The sequence below is a fragment of the Aspergillus brasiliensis genome (assembly GCF_001889945.1).
Source record: "Aspergillus brasiliensis CBS 101740 unplaced genomic scaffold ASPBRscaffold_11, whole genome shotgun sequence".
NCBI lineage: Eukaryota > Fungi > Ascomycota > Eurotiomycetes > Eurotiales > Aspergillaceae > Aspergillus > Aspergillus brasiliensis.
In genome coordinates this window covers 143,545-158,207 of record NW_027137452.1, presented here as the reverse complement: position 1 = coordinate 158,207, position 14,663 = coordinate 143,545, and the positions used below count along the sequence as shown (strand labels likewise).

Below are 14,663 nucleotides of genomic sequence, written 5' to 3'. Positions count from 1 at the left end.
TCTTGGAACATATACAGGAATGTGCACTTTGTTTCATATTAGTAGTGCTTATCGTCGGTTTTACCATTTCATTTGAATCGTGCCAATATAATAAATGTATTATAAATGGGGTTCCCTACAAGAGAGTGGGAAAGGTTTGATGACTACCCCCAATCATGACCGTCTTTATGCCAAATAAGTGTGAAGACTTTGGAATGGTAAGCATTGAGCTACACTTGCATGTGCCTCCATATTACAGCTCTGTGCCTAGAAAAGCTAGTTTGGGCTCTCGGCTTTCCTCCGCATGCGATCCAGGCTACCTCAATTGCAAAATCTACAAGCCCTTGAAGGAAGCAAGACCTCGCAATTAAGAAAAAGTTCCGAGAGAGATAAACCACAGTTCTCGACAGATTACCAAAAGATATCACCATCCTTATCATCACTATCATCATAGGAATCCAAATTGTTCTCCTGATAGCCCGCCATTCTGGCACGGTATTCTTCAAGAGAACGGCCAGGCACCAATCCTCTCTCAGATATCTCCCGACCACCAGCTGGCCTCATAGGCAGGAGGTTGACAGTGTAGTGAAACCAGATACTCGACGATTCAATGAACATGGTATGTGAAAATGGGGTAGTGAGTAGTAGCTTGAAGGAGGGTTTTAGATATTGGTTGAGCACAGTCTGATTCAGGATATAGAGCACGTCGAACAAATCCGCCCTCCAGGTCTCTGACTCAAACCCGCTCACACCGTCGATGATGCAGATAACGGTGGCCTCTTTGGGTAATTGCTCAATGAGCTGGCGGAACAGGCTGCAGAGGTCTCGCAGAGCGTGTGACTTGATGCTTTCCGCAAAGGCACGGGTATCAATATGTACCAAATGAGAAACAGTGCCGGAGAGAAGTAATTGGGTGATGAGGCTTCTGATCAGCCAGTTTGGTCCCGCATTTTGGTGATTCGGAGCCTCATGCAGACCGCAGAAAGTCCTCAGAACAATGTAATTGGTATTTTTGGAGATGTTGAGAGAAAGGGTCGCGCACAACTCTGATAGAGCAGATATACGGCCAGGCCCGGTCATGTTATAATTGCCCTTGACAAGAAGTGTTTGGGGAAGGGGCGACTTGATCCATTGCAGGAATGCTTCTGATGAGAGAAGCTGTTGTGCCTGAGCTTGAGCTGCCACATCAAACTGGCCCAGTCTTTTGAGTATATAATCGACGTCTTCACTTGGCTCATTGACATTCACCCTCAGGGCGTGAAACAGTTCGGTGCCCGAAAGGAATGACTGTGAATTAGGCTGCTGGCTGATATATGGGGTACAGGCTAAAGGAGCGTTGGCCACTACGCCCTGTTAGCAGTGAATATGTATATCATAGTGACAGAACGTACTCGAAGAATCAGACCGTAAACTCTCAAGAAGTAAGTTCTGGGAACTGACTGCGTATACATATGTAAGCTGTTGCTTTCTGACGTTCTCTTTCGAAATTTTAATCAAGCTGTTGATGTCATGTTGCATATGATCAATTTTGCCCTCGATGTGTTCGGTATTTGTATGAATGGAGCTCCCTTGGCTCAGTAATCTTTCGCCATTCTCATGTATCTCCAGGAGATATTCATCCCGTACTAACTGCAAGAACTGGCTGAACTTGCGGATGCTGGCCTCCACTTCTCCCAAAAGTCGATCGACATCTGATGCGGTATGATATGGGACAAGCTTCTTGCCAACACGCTTTGCCTGTTCTCTGAAACTGTCTTTGAACTTGCTAGGATTGAGTATTGCGATTAAATGTGCGAGGCAGCGTACAAGAACTTTGTATAGAGCTATTGCCTCGTCCCCCAATTTCGGGACCTCGATAAAAACGTTTCGTTGTTTTTGGGTCTGGGCAATAACATCGGGAATTTTGCCGAAAGCGTCAAGGATTTTGTGGCGATTTTCGGCATTCTTCTTTGTGATCTAGCAGGCTATCAGTTGCTTCAATCAATGTGATATAATTTGACTATCGTACATTTAGGATGGCTTTGAGGCCAGCGCTCAGCAGGCTCAGTCCATTATCAGAAGGGATCAAATCTAACCAAGGGCCGATAGCCTCCGCATAGTCGCCCGCAGACCTCCCTACTTGACGAGGAAGGTTGACTATGCCTTTTCCCTTTGCATAATATCGTCCGGTGGCTTCTGTGATGTCGAGCAAAACCTCATTGAGGCTCGATGAAGTGAGATCCAGCCTATATTTGTCCTCCGTTGTTGCGTTGTATTCCTCCAGGGCGATTCGTAACTCGTCGTCACTCGTACTATAATCGGACTCTGGCAGTGGCTCGAACCAGGCTGTCTGTTCATTATAGAAGGTCTTCTCTCCCCAGGCTGCATGATATTGATACCCATGGCGTTGAATAAAGTCTACGCCTGGATCGCCTTTTGTGATGGCGGGCCCTTTTCTGAACCGCCTGGTGGGATGCATTTTTGGCACCTGGCATCCTCACGGAATAATCCAGGTCGGTCATTTTAGGGAGGGGCTGGAGGTACGGGGGCCTGTGTTCGACACGAGCCAATGTAAAGGAATAATCAACAGCATGATGGCTGTGTCCGTAGCGGCAAAACATGCAGAGGCCCTAAACGAATCATAATTCTTTTCCGGGGCGTTCATTCGGGGACTCCGATGCGGTGTGCCGGGATATTGCTGGCAGAGCGCAGCTGAGGATCCGCCGCAAATGATCATCCTCTCTCGACTACTGGTGAATTTAGTCGCTTACGTGGAATTATTTGCCAGATCGGCGTCTTGCGCGGAGTGGACTTTCTCCTATCAGTCCTCTCTCTTCCAGCGCTTCCGGCCGTGCACGCAACTGCTCATTCGGTGTTTTCACCTCCGGTGCCGGCATCGTGCCGTCGCAGTGGGCGGTTCTCCACTCTAAGTTGCTGCCCTTTGATAGTCATTGGTACCGTGATGCCGCCTTTATGCACGTACGATACTGCGTAGGCTTTTCTGAATTGGTTGATCTATCAGAATCCATTTTCTGGCGTTTCAGCTCGTGCGTACAGGTGGTCGCCCACTATTCATCCTGGGGTCTGTCAGGTAAATATTTTCCTACCATAGTGAAGGGCTCAAAGCTATATGATATAAGAGGTGCGTAGTACCTCCCTTCGAGGCCTGGCTAGTGTCGAACATTCTCCATTTCTGGCATTTTCATACCGAAAGGAAAGATTCAGCATAATGACACTGGAAAATGCAGATGTCCACGACAACGACGGCCAGCCTGGCTACACTCAGCAGCTGGAGGAGCGCCTTGCCGCTCTTGAGAAGAGGATACTTGATTTGGAACGAGGATACCAGGAACTTCCTGGCGCTATTGAGGATGAGCAGCAGGACCGCGCTGACGGCAGAGAATCTCAAGACGGTGACTGCGCTGAAGCATCCGATGATGGCCAAGCCGACGGTGATCATGATCAGATCAAACCCATGATTCCGCCTTTCCCTCCGACTCTGCCGGAAGCTCGAATTGTCGATGGTATTCAGACGTCCCATCACGCCATGTCAGCACCCAATATTCCTGCGATTGAACTCGTTTCATTACAAGACACGGATACCTCTATGAAAGCCATATTTGACGGTTTTAAGAGTTCACTGCAGAGTGCCACTCCAACGAACGCCATGAAGCTTATCGAAGACAATTACGCAAAGCAGTATAAGCCGGACATATCGATAGGGGAAAACACATATATCGTGATCTTATCCAAGCCTCTTTCTCAACTCCTGTGCCCAATAATTTATGACCATACATTCAACGCAGCAATAGCCCATTTTGATCCGCCCTTGGCAGCACCTATCCATTATCATGACAAAGTGAAATCGAAATTCATGGAGATGGAAAAAGAACAGACAGCGGATTCAGCGATCATTTCCGCACACATCACGTTCGAGGACAGTAAATTACTAGAAGAGTTCCGAGCATATATTCGTCTTATGGATGAGCAAGTCATTCCATTCTGTTCCAGCTTAAAGACAAAGACTGCTGCAGATAACACCAAAGTCTATTGGCGTAACCTATGGCATCTTTTCGTCCCGGGAGAAACCATTTATTATCCTGGAGCCAAGCACAATCCTTCCACGGAAGATTACGAGAAGCTCCAGAGGAGCCGAAGACCCGATCAGAGATTATGGAGGGTGTATACAAGACGTTTTCGTGATGAGGAATTTTGGGTTAAGGCGTATTGTATTGACTATGATGGTCAATCTTACGTCTGCGTGAAAGAGTGGTTCTGCATCGAGGAATACTCTGGAAAGATCAGTCCAAGCTCACTCAAAGTCTACCCTATTCGCTTCGCAAGTAACGCGGACAAGATTATGGATGCCGCCACGGCGTCTGGGCGGAGCTTCTTGGAACTCCGCGACGCGAAGTTGCTGGCACATAGCGGGTGGTCGTTTGTACCAGAACGAGATGAAACAAGTGCCATATATGTTTCTGGGGATGTGGTGATCGACTTTGAGGAAACGTTCAAAGCTCATCCAAACTGGAAGCCAATATCCAAATTGCCCTCAACTTATGTCACGGATCATGCAAAAGAGGATACCAGCGAATGCACTGTAGGTTGGTATTGGATCGAGGGCCAAGAGCTGAAGGAACATCACCCAATGCATACCACTTGGGAGGACGTCCACATATCGCAGCTGACCAAGAGCGAATATTGCCATAATCAAGACCCGTTTCTATCCAGTTTCATGGACAACGAACCCTCCAAGTACGCACTCCGGGAAGAGGATCTACATCTGCTTCCCAGTCGGCTCTTTGGCTATTCGCTCCAGGACAGAATGTTCGTCTCAATGAAGCTTGAGAATCTTCGGAAGCATAAAGAACGAGGTGACAATTTCAGGAATCTGATCATCGACCCTCACCATGAGAGGATGCTTCGAGCCTTGGTCGAATCACATTTCAGGCAAAAGGACATATACGGAGCTATGGACATCACTGCTACGAATCAGGATATTGTTCAGAGTAAGGGTCGGGGCCTAATCATACTGCTTCACGGAGTACCTGGGGTTGGGAAGACCTCTACCGCAGAAACTATTGCAAGTGACTTTGGCAAACCCCTACTTCCCATTACTTGTGGCAATCTAGGTTTGGACCCTGGCGCAGTAGAATCTTCTCTGAAGGAAATATTCCGAGTGGCACAGCAATGGGATTGTATTTTGTTGCTTGATGAAGCAGATGTGTTTCTTTCGGAGCGAGTCTTATCTGACTTAAGTCGGAATGCTTTGGTATCAGGTCTGGATAGACGACCCTCGTCTGCTCGTTCGCCCACGCTAACTTATTCTCAGTATTCCTCCGCGTGCTGGACTATTATTCTGGGGTTCTCTTCCTCACAACAAACCGCGTAGGCACTGTGGATGAAGCCTTCAAATCTCGAATCCACATCAGCCTCTACTATCCGTACCTCGGACTGGAACAAACAAAGAAAATATGGGAAGTCAACCTGAATCGGCTAGAGGTTCTAGAAAAAGAGCAGAAGGACACAAGAGATCCCTTGTCAATAGACCGGCAAGGTATTCTAGAGTTTGCTGCCAAGCATTACAACAAGAGCGAACACGGCAAGGGGAGATGGAATGGGAGACAGATTCGGAACGCCTTTCTCATTGCCCGGGCTCTTGCTCACTATGAGAAGGCTCATGGGGGCCAAGCGAGCAAATACCAACACGACCTCAATGCCGAACATTTCAAGACGGTTGTTAAAGCTGGTATAGGATTCGAGAAGTATCTCCTTGCAACAAAGGGCAAAACAGACGAGGAGTCAGCATGGCTCAGTGGCACCAGGGCTGATCATGTTCATCCCTCAGAAAGTGGAGATAAGCCGCGACCTGCTGCTTCAATGCCAGTACAGCCGGCGAATCCACCAGTGCCTCCAGCATGGACCAACCAATATCCCCAGCCATCGCATGCACCTCCGCAAAGCCAGTATCCGTATGCCTTTACTCACCCCTCGCCCGGTCATAATACTTATAGTCAGCCATCGGAGCAGCAGAATCCATACGCAATGGGGAATCTGCATGGTACATTCACACAGCCACCGATGGCTCCTCAAGCAAGGAATCCAACCACTCTATCTCAAGCAAACACCTATGAAACAGGCTGGAACAAGCCCAGTAACGATGATTGGGATGTTTGATCGCGGGTCAAGGTAGATGAGCCTGTTGGTTCAGCCTTTCATTTGCGGGCACATGCTATGTCTGCTCTTCTTTCCTTCCTTTTCCTATGCTTCTCTTTATCTCTCCAGGATGTTGTACGTGTTTCGCAGCTTGCCCAATAATGCACTGTTTTGATGGTCGGAACAATATTACATCTTGAATTAAAATATACTATCTTGGCCCCAATTGATTAAAACAGTCACGAGCTTAAACCAGAAGCCATAATATCGCCCATTACACAGTCCGGGGTCATGATATGATTGCAAAGCAATTCACATGATATATATAAATGCTCAACTGCAGCGTTGGGAGAGGACTCGAGAGCCACGCAACTCAGAAGCCCTGGATTCCATTTACCCGCACCGATGATACCTATTCCGGCCTGGTCTATTGATATTGGACGGTGTGCTTGGCAAATCGAGCTAGTTCGTGGTGACTTCGGGTGGGTATGAAGCAGGATCCCAAGCCGCACTCCCAATCATGTATCTGAGATGGAGTGTAGACGTCCATCTGTTCGCCTGTAGGCTCCTCTAAGGCTCGGGCTCTTTCACAAAACGACTAGGATGGCCAGATATGACGCGTACAGCAGGATACACTCCAGCAAGGTGCAACCTGCTAAACCCATCCAATAGAGCGCTTTCTATGTCATACCCGTTCCTGATCCGGTTGGTTGCGCAACCCTTATCCTATCTTTCTCGGTTCGGGGGGGTGACCTCCAAAAGTCGATATCCATGTAACAGTAACCAACACGGTAGCATTCGTTATAGTAATACGATGTCCAAGTGCCATCTCGGAGATCCCTGCTGTAGTTGACGGAGGAGTATTGCCGGCTGCGTCTGAATTACGTGTGTGCAATGACCTGAGTGGAACACTAATTTGTAACTCGGCATTCCAACCTCATGAGCTGATGGCAGGGCTGCTCAGTAATAGTCTTCCGTCTGCATGTAATGGTCTCATCATCTAGTAACAGTTGCCTGTCCAGTGTAATGATACGATGTACCTGATCTCCAACCTCCGTTAGGGTACTAATACCCAGCTTGAACCCTTATGATGGTGCTATGTGCTAAAGCAACTTCACATTAATCAAGACACACCTCTACTTACCAACATGTCCATTCCCAAGAAATGCACTGTTCTCGTGATCGGGGGCGGACCCGCAGGCTCTTATGCGGCATCTGTGCTGGGCCGAGAGGGAATCAACACAGTGGTCCTCGAAGCAGAGGAGTTTCCTCGGTATCACATTGGAGAGAGCCTTCTGCCCTCGGTGCGATACTTTTTGGATTTCATCGATTGTTACGACAAGTTCAACGCTGCTGGGTTTCTGCGCAAGGTATCCATGATTCTTCCACCTCCTTTCACCGAGCCGTGCCAAGTATATATATTCTACTCTGGTTCCATCGACTAACGGAACGAAACGATAATACTATAGAATGGCGCAACGTTCAAGTTCAATTCCAAGGAACCAGGCTGTAAGTCTCCTACATTCTCCCTTGAATAATCCAATCATAGTCTCTCGGTTAACGCTCTGCAGACACGGATTTCGTCGGCGCCGGCGGAGCAGGCAACCATGCATGGAACGTCCTCCGCTCTGAAGCAGACGAGATCTTGTTCAGGCATGCCGAGCAGAGCGGCGCAACGGTGTTCGACGGGGTCAAAGTGCAGGCTCTCAATTTTGCTCCAACGAACAGCAACACCGACACCGATCAACAAGGCCAAGACCAAAATCTAGGTAGAAGACCCATCTCCGCAACCTGGAGTCGCAAAAAGGATGGCAGCACTGGTACCATCCACTTTGAGTACCTGGTGGACGCTTCCGGGCGCGCCGGCCTGATGAGCAACCGATACATGAAGACACGGGTCCACAACAAACAGCTGCAGAGCATGGCGCTGTGGGGGTACTGGCGGGGAGCAGGCACATATGGGCCAGGGGAAGGAGATCCGTTCTCCGAGGCCGTGACGGACGGGAGTGGATGGGCCTGGTTTATCCCCTTGCATGATGGCACGGTCTCAGTCGGGGTGACGCTGAAGCAAGACCGGGTTGCGGAGAAGAAGCGGGCGTATGGATCCGAGTCAAGCAAGGAGTTTTATCTCGCCTGCTTGCAGGATACGCCAGGGATTGCACGGCTGCTAAGCGGTGCGGAACTTGTATCCTCGCAGATCAAGGCCGCAGCGGATTGGTCATATAGTGCCAATGCGTATGCACATCCCTTCGCGCGTGTTGCCGGGGATGCGGGCTGCTTTATCGATCCGCTGTTCTCGTCGGGCGTGCACCTGGCCATGACGGGTGGACTGTCGGCGGCGGTGACGATCTGCGCAAGTCTCAGGGGTGACTGCACGGAGGAGCAGGCTGGTCAATGGCACTCTTTCAAGGTTGCTGAGGCCTACACGCGGTTTCTTCTCGTGGTGCGCAGTACGATGGAGCAGATCCATGGCAAGGAAAAAGCCGTGCTGAACGGGTTGGATGAGACGAACTTTGATGTGGCGTTTGACCATTTCCGGCCTATCATTCAAGGAACGGTCGATGCTGGTGGGAAACTGACCAAGGAGGAGGTGGATAGGTCCGTGGAGTTTTGCACGCGGGTGATTCGCAAGGTCGAGAGCGGGTGTTTGGCGAACCTCGATAACAGTGAGGCTGGGACGTTCACCTCGCGGGGCGCTGCTGGGACGTACTCAGGGAGTAGTCAGTGCGATGAGGTTATGATGAAGATGGTCCGTATGAATCGGATTCTGGATCTGAATAGTTTCACCGCTGATGTCGTGAATGGGATGGCGCCTAATATGGAACGGGGCACACTGGGGCTTGCCAGGGTGGCTGCTTGAGTTTTATATATGACCGAGGTGTTTGTACTTCTTTATGACTGTTTCTGGAGTTGAGGTTACTGGCTAGTCTTTGAATATTGGCTGTGGAGTAATATGGTTTAAGGGTTGAGATATATTTACCTAGGTATGGGAGTGATCAAGAGGTTCGGATAGGTTTTATGGCTCCGGTTCAAATATGCCACTCTACTACCATCAGCTTTCTATCATCATATAATGCACGTACCAGTCCCTCTCCCTCCGGACAGGTATAAGACCCATATAGAATGATGTCCTATACATTGTAGCCTCAGGCATACTAGGGCATCCACGGAACCGGCGGGAAACTTATTGATTATCAATCCATCAACGGGCAAAGATCCACTCGAGTGGAGAATGACCTCTTGTCGAGGCTTCCTTTGCACAGTAAATTGTTTCAATTCCGAATTACTGATGTAGAACGTGGATACAAAGTGGATGGGTCCTGCTCCACTTTCCTTGCCCCTGACAGCGATCATATCCCTTAAATCCCCGTACGCTGCCACGCTCCTTATCCCAGCGAATGACACATCCATCCCTCTACCCTACGCTGCTTTCATGATGCCTTACACCGGCCGTTGTAACTGCACCAGCATCTCCATCACCCTCCCCGCACAGCCGGAGAGGAGTGTAGCCTGCCACTGGTAATTCTACATCTCCAGGTCGACAACTATCAGTAGGGTCAAGGCTAATTGAATGTTGCGCAGCCTGAATTGCAAGAAAGCTGGAGGAGGCTGTACGTCCTACTTTCCCGCCTCTAACCTGTAGTAACCGAATCAAGGCTAACCCAGCCAGCCTTCTCAATCAATTACTTCATCAATCAGGATGACATGACCATTGAAGACCCAAGTCAGGCAATGAAGATCTACCACGATCCCAACACTTCTTCGGGGAATAAAATCCAGGTGGGATCTCCTAAATTTGATGGTATCAGTGGGAGTATGTTGAGCTAACACCATCTGTGTAGCGCCATTTCTGCTCCAGTTGTGGAAGGTCAGTTGAAAGTTTTGCTTCGTTTCTAGAACAATGCTGATGCAGTGAATACAGTCCACTATTCACCTTGTCGCCAAAGGTGCCAGGAAAGGCGTATTTGAAGGCCGCGCTATTTGACAGTGTGTCCAAGCCGGAGTCGGTGTTTTTCGGGGACAAGCAGGAGGAGTGGGTGAGTATTAGTACGGCGTAGTGTTGTTCATTGTGTTGGGTGGAGCATTAGCGGAGTTGGAGTCTGGTTGAATGAGGGGTGATTTACGTGATGATCCGGGGAATGTGGTGAATATATGAAGATAGTTGCTGGTTGTATCAATTGATAATATTCAAGCAATTTATCCCAATTCATTACGTCATACCCATTAGAGTGTCAATTGACGAATAAAATCGATCAATCGGCGATTCCTCCAGCAAGGAATCTGGAAGAGTGACAAGCTCTGCCACTGCCGAGTATCCGAACCCAATCAGATAAGCGCCGGCCGGGGAAAGCAAGGCAGAGTCGCCGACCAACAAACCAAGGAACTGCTAGCCAGCAGGGACGCCTCCTCACCGCATCGACCCTTTCCCTCTCCCATCCTTTTCCCCCAGAAACAGCAATAGCAGCATGTCGCACAGCTTCCTGTGCGAAAGCTAAGAAGCTTACTGCACATCATGGTTGATCTTCAGGACCATCACGCTGCAACGGACAAGTCAATCGCTGCAGCGACCGGTCGCGAAGAGATTCTCACCCCACCAGCTGCCTGCCACACAACTCAACGACCTCATCGCGATGACGACGCCGCTAGTAGCACCAGCCATGATCTCGACGCCCTCGAACTCCGCAATATAGCCACCCAGGATGACGACGAGGCCGGCTTCTCAACCGAATCGATCTCCTCGGGCGAATATCGTATCCGGACACATCGAACCATTTCCCGCACCACGCATTCCAGCCGGGAGGACACAAGCAAGGGGCTGGCGGGACCAATTCGTCGCTTTTGGACGCGAAATGTGGTGTTGACGGTGCCGCAGAAGAGTAATCGGGATCATTTCGGTGAGTGGGCAACCTCGCTTTCTGATATATACTTCGCATATTGCTCCATCCGATAATTACATACTTTAATATTGGACCACTATTGATGCCACTAAAATGGCGCAATCGCACGTGGCTATGGCGCCAGACAATCCCGAGCTCATCCATTCAGCACCCACAATGCAAGGCTGCTTGCTGACATCCCCCATTGCTTTTTTTGTTTAGCTTTAGAGCGAACTTTCTTAGCGTATATTCGTACATCGGTCATGGTGGCCATGCAGGGTGTGTTGATCGCCCAATTATTTCGACTCCAGCATTTCGCGTCGCCGGATACAGCACTGGGGTTCTATGAAGTCGGGGTCCCCCTGGCGGTTAGCTGCTATGGCGTGGCCATCTTGATCGCTGCCATGGGCGCGCATCGCTTCTGGAAGCAGCAGAATGTGGTGGCTTTGGGGACGGTGTATGCGGGGGGATGGGAGCTGAACTGTATCGGGGTGTTGATTGGGTTGGTGAGTTCTGACTTGCTGTGTTCTATGCCCGGATGATGTCTAACCATGGTAGATTATTTTGACGACGTTTATCCTGTCCCTGGTTATTGCGGTGGAGTTGAAGCATGATTGATATGTTCTAAATGCTGACGATGACACGCCTTATGATATCTTGGTAATATACGACCAATTTGCAAGAGTAGATAGATCAATGATCGAAGACTTGTTGATATTCCTCAGAAATACTACTACGCGATGTCGAACTAATCACTGTATAGAGACTCTGATGGTATAAGGCTACTAGTAGTACTAGTATCATCATTTTCCCTCGGCGTGGGGTGTGATTAGTGCCTCTGTTGGTAGTGCTAGCTGGTGAGATTTTTCGGCGCGCGCCTGAGAATAGTATATATTACTACTACCTGTCACATCGAGGTACTACTTTTACTATTCACACCGATCCCGACCCATAACAACTGTAGCCCCTTTTACTATGATTGAAATACGGTTTTTATTCCGAATAGAGATGCAAAAATGTTGAAAGCAGTTAACGGTGAAGCATAACTGTGTTTTGAATACCAGCAGGTCCTCCAGATATTCATTAGCGACCGTTGAATGATTCTGGAAATGCCATCTTATAGCCAAGTTGTTTTGTCTCTTCAACAAGCATGGCTGGATGGTGTAGTTGGTTATCACGTATCGTTAACACCGATAAGGTCCTGGGATCGAGCCCCAGTCTGGTCATTCTTTTTTGCTCTTTTTGTGTTAAGCGGCCCCACTTTTTGAGTCCGACTTATGCCGAAGCCGAAGCCGATTCCGTTAGCACACCATCAGCCATCTACTTACTATCAACATTCCCCAGCATTATCAACAACAACCATGTATATGCTCCCGTTTGGGGCTTAAAGCTACTCCGACGTATTCCATGCCCGCTCTCAGGCGCAAGAATGGCCGAGAGCCTGCTTGTGAGGCATGCCGCCGACGCAAACTCGCCTGCGACCACGAAACGCCCGCTTGCCAGCGTTGTCGGCGACTGTCTTTGAAATGCGTCTATCTTGCCAATCCTCTCACTAAAGGCGGAGCGAGAAGCCTATCTGAGACCGGCTCGCCGGCAGTTTTGAGCAATGAGAGCGAGGGTGTCCCAAGCACCAAGACCTGTCCGGGAGCACAGTCGACCACGCCCATCCTTGAAAGCTCAGCCGAGTACCTAGGGCCCACGAGTTTTGCATCTGTTTTTGTGGAACATCGGGATCGATTCGAAGTGGATCAAACCTTGAGGACGCCAACCAGCGAAGATACCAATGGCTTCGGGGTGCCAACTCCCAAGCAGTCGGGCAACCCTACCATCACGTCGAGAATGCTCCAACTGGGCATCCAGATCCTACAGAACCTGCCGGATGAACAGACTTGCAACTTACTTTTCGTCCATCCAATGGCTCTGATGGACGCCTGCTTCCGACCCGCTTACCGAATCGCCTCTGAGAAGATGTGGGATGAGTATCGAAATGTGCTCCGCTTGCGATCCAGCGAGCACTTGCAATTTGTTGCGAAGCGGCTATCAGAATGCAGTCAGACGCCTCTACCGGCGGAGCAAGACCCACACCGCTGGATAGAGTCTTTCTCAGGGAAGCGGACTCGTTGGGAACTGCTAGGGTCCTTGTTCACTTATTGGTCATCTGCGGCTTCACAGTTGCCGGTGCAGCACGATATCATCAATCAGTACTGTCGGCAGCGTGCGTTCAAGGGGCCCAAAGAACTTATGGTACATTTCAAACAGTGTGCATCCATGTGCATCGACCTGTGCAGCCAGTTGGGTGCTATTAACATTCTGTTTGTCCACTTGGCATTTAAACATAATATCCTCGAGAGCATAGCCAGCGGCGATAAGAGTAAGTCCTAGCTTGGGATATCCAATCAAAGTGCACAGTGCTGATCAACAGGCCTTTCGTGTTGGCGCCAACATGGCGACGTCATTGCAGTCACGACATCAATTGGCCTCCACCGGGAACTATCATCCGACTGGAACGAGGTCTCTTTCCAGCACGAACTCAAGAGACGCGTTTACACATCGATTTACAACTTCGACAAGGTCATTTCTACCTTCACCGGCAGACCGCCGCTATTGAACAGAAAGTATTCGACCACTCAGCTACCACTGGACATCAACGACGAGGATATATTATCCGGCAGGATTGGCAATGCCGTGGCTAAACTCAACTCCAATGGTTGGGACAGCAGCGAAGACCGACAACTACATGCTACTACCTTCTTACGGGCGAGAGCAATGCTCGCGAGGAACCGCGAAGAGATGCTTGAAGTCCTAGAGACATCGCAGGATAGCATCGCGGACGCTGCAGTACAGACATGCCTGTATGCCTTCATGTATCCCCCCATGCTTCCAACTGCTGACAAGCAAGTAGTCATCTCAAAGCACAAGCTTCAGACATCTATGCACAGTTCCCCGAAGCCCTCAAGTTCAATGCAGAAGATGTCCATGACCGCGACATCCCCGGCCAGCTGCTCGCCTTGCGCGTCCTCGTGCGCCTGGACTTTCTGCTCAATCTGTTCATTCTAGAACGACTGCTCACACGACATCGAGTGGTTGACGAGCAGGCTCTGATCCAAGTTAGTCACGAAATGGTGGGGTTGACCTTGATATACTGGAAGCACAAAGATCGCTTCGAGAACCACGTTGATTTTTCCTGGCTGGTATGATAGCCACCCCTTTCCATAAATACAATACAACTCCATACTGATCATTACTTCAGGCCATGTCCTACGCCGTCCCCGGCAGCGGCATCCTCTGCCTCGAACTTCTCCGCCAAGCCAGCTCGCTCGAAACATACACATTAGATCTCCCCCGATCGGACATCATTCAGAACCTGAGTGTCCTGGTCGCCTTTCTCGACTGGCTGCGACCCTCCGAGTCCGACGTCGCAGCCAAGGCACAAATCAAAGAAATCTTGCAACGCTCACTGGACCGCATCCTCAGCATGCCGGCATCGCTGCACAGCCCAGCGAGAGCAGCACTAGACGCACTGCCGGATTTCGTAGGCGCCGATCCCCATCTCGACTTGCTGAATACATTCGCGTGGGTGGACTGGGATGCAGCATTATAGTTATCCCCAATTCCCACTACTATACATATAATAACTCTAGTATCATCTAATTATAATCTACCCATATACCC

General features: G+C 49.6%; 6 protein-coding genes and 1 non-coding gene across 7 annotated transcripts; 6 read left to right on the top strand and 1 right to left on the bottom strand.

Annotated features, from left to right (window-relative positions):
• Positions 1–150: 150 nt before the first annotated feature.
• ASPBRDRAFT_209306 (uncharacterized protein) lies at positions 151–2,455 on the bottom strand. Its single transcript, XM_067621861.1, has 3 exons — positions 1,988–2,455; positions 1,371–1,935; positions 151–1,322 (listed from the first exon to the last, which is right to left on the bottom strand). The coding sequence occupies exons 1-3, from the start codon at positions 2,435–2,437 to the stop codon at positions 391–393; spliced, it is 1,947 nt and encodes a 648-aa protein (XP_067476102.1). The 5' UTR covers positions 2,438–2,455; the 3' UTR covers positions 151–390.
• A 732-nt stretch (positions 2,456–3,187) lies between these two features.
• Positions 3,188–6,135, top strand: ASPBRDRAFT_32612 (uncharacterized protein; the record flags this gene model as incomplete). The annotated part of the gene is made up of 2 exons (XM_067623039.1): positions 3,188–5,237; positions 5,291–6,135. The coding sequence occupies 2 exons, from the start codon at positions 3,188–3,190 to the stop codon at positions 6,133–6,135; spliced, it is 2,895 nt and encodes a 964-aa protein (XP_067476101.1).
• Positions 6,136–7,262: 1,127 nt separating this feature from the next.
• On the top strand, positions 7,263–8,974 carry ASPBRDRAFT_132455 (uncharacterized protein; the record flags this gene model as incomplete). Its single annotated transcript, XM_067618442.1, has 3 exons — positions 7,263–7,484; positions 7,584–7,623; positions 7,686–8,974. 3 exons carry the CDS (start codon positions 7,263–7,265, stop codon positions 8,972–8,974), a joined length of 1,551 nt encoding a protein of 516 aa, XP_067476100.1.
• A 576-nt stretch (positions 8,975–9,550) lies between these two features.
• On the top strand, positions 9,551–10,172 carry ASPBRDRAFT_57417 (GFA family protein; the record flags this gene model as incomplete). The annotated part of the gene is made up of 5 exons (XM_067627737.1): positions 9,551–9,633; positions 9,697–9,725; positions 9,785–9,894; positions 9,957–9,982; positions 10,037–10,172. 5 exons carry the CDS (start codon positions 9,551–9,553, stop codon positions 10,170–10,172), a joined length of 384 nt encoding a protein of 127 aa, XP_067476099.1.
• Positions 10,173–10,627: 455 nt separating this feature from the next.
• Positions 10,628–11,669, top strand: ASPBRDRAFT_657948 (DUF202 domain-containing protein; the record flags this gene model as incomplete). The annotated part of the gene is made up of 2 exons (XM_067628594.1): positions 10,628–11,009; positions 11,214–11,669. 2 exons carry the CDS (start codon positions 10,628–10,630, stop codon positions 11,531–11,533), a joined length of 702 nt encoding a protein of 233 aa, XP_067476098.1. The 3' UTR covers positions 11,534–11,669.
• A 474-nt stretch (positions 11,670–12,143) lies between these two features.
• ASPBRDRAFT_t217 lies at positions 12,144–12,217 on the top strand. The gene has a single exon. It is a non-coding gene; the product is annotated as a tRNA-Val (tRNA).
• A 181-nt stretch (positions 12,218–12,398) lies between these two features.
• On the top strand, positions 12,399–14,592 carry ASPBRDRAFT_198441 (uncharacterized protein; the record flags this gene model as incomplete). The annotated part of the gene is made up of 4 exons (XM_067621206.1): positions 12,399–13,362; positions 13,414–13,843; positions 13,894–14,182; positions 14,242–14,592. 4 exons carry the CDS (start codon positions 12,399–12,401, stop codon positions 14,590–14,592), a joined length of 2,034 nt encoding a protein of 677 aa, XP_067476097.1.
• Between the last annotated feature and the right edge of the window lie 71 nt (positions 14,593–14,663).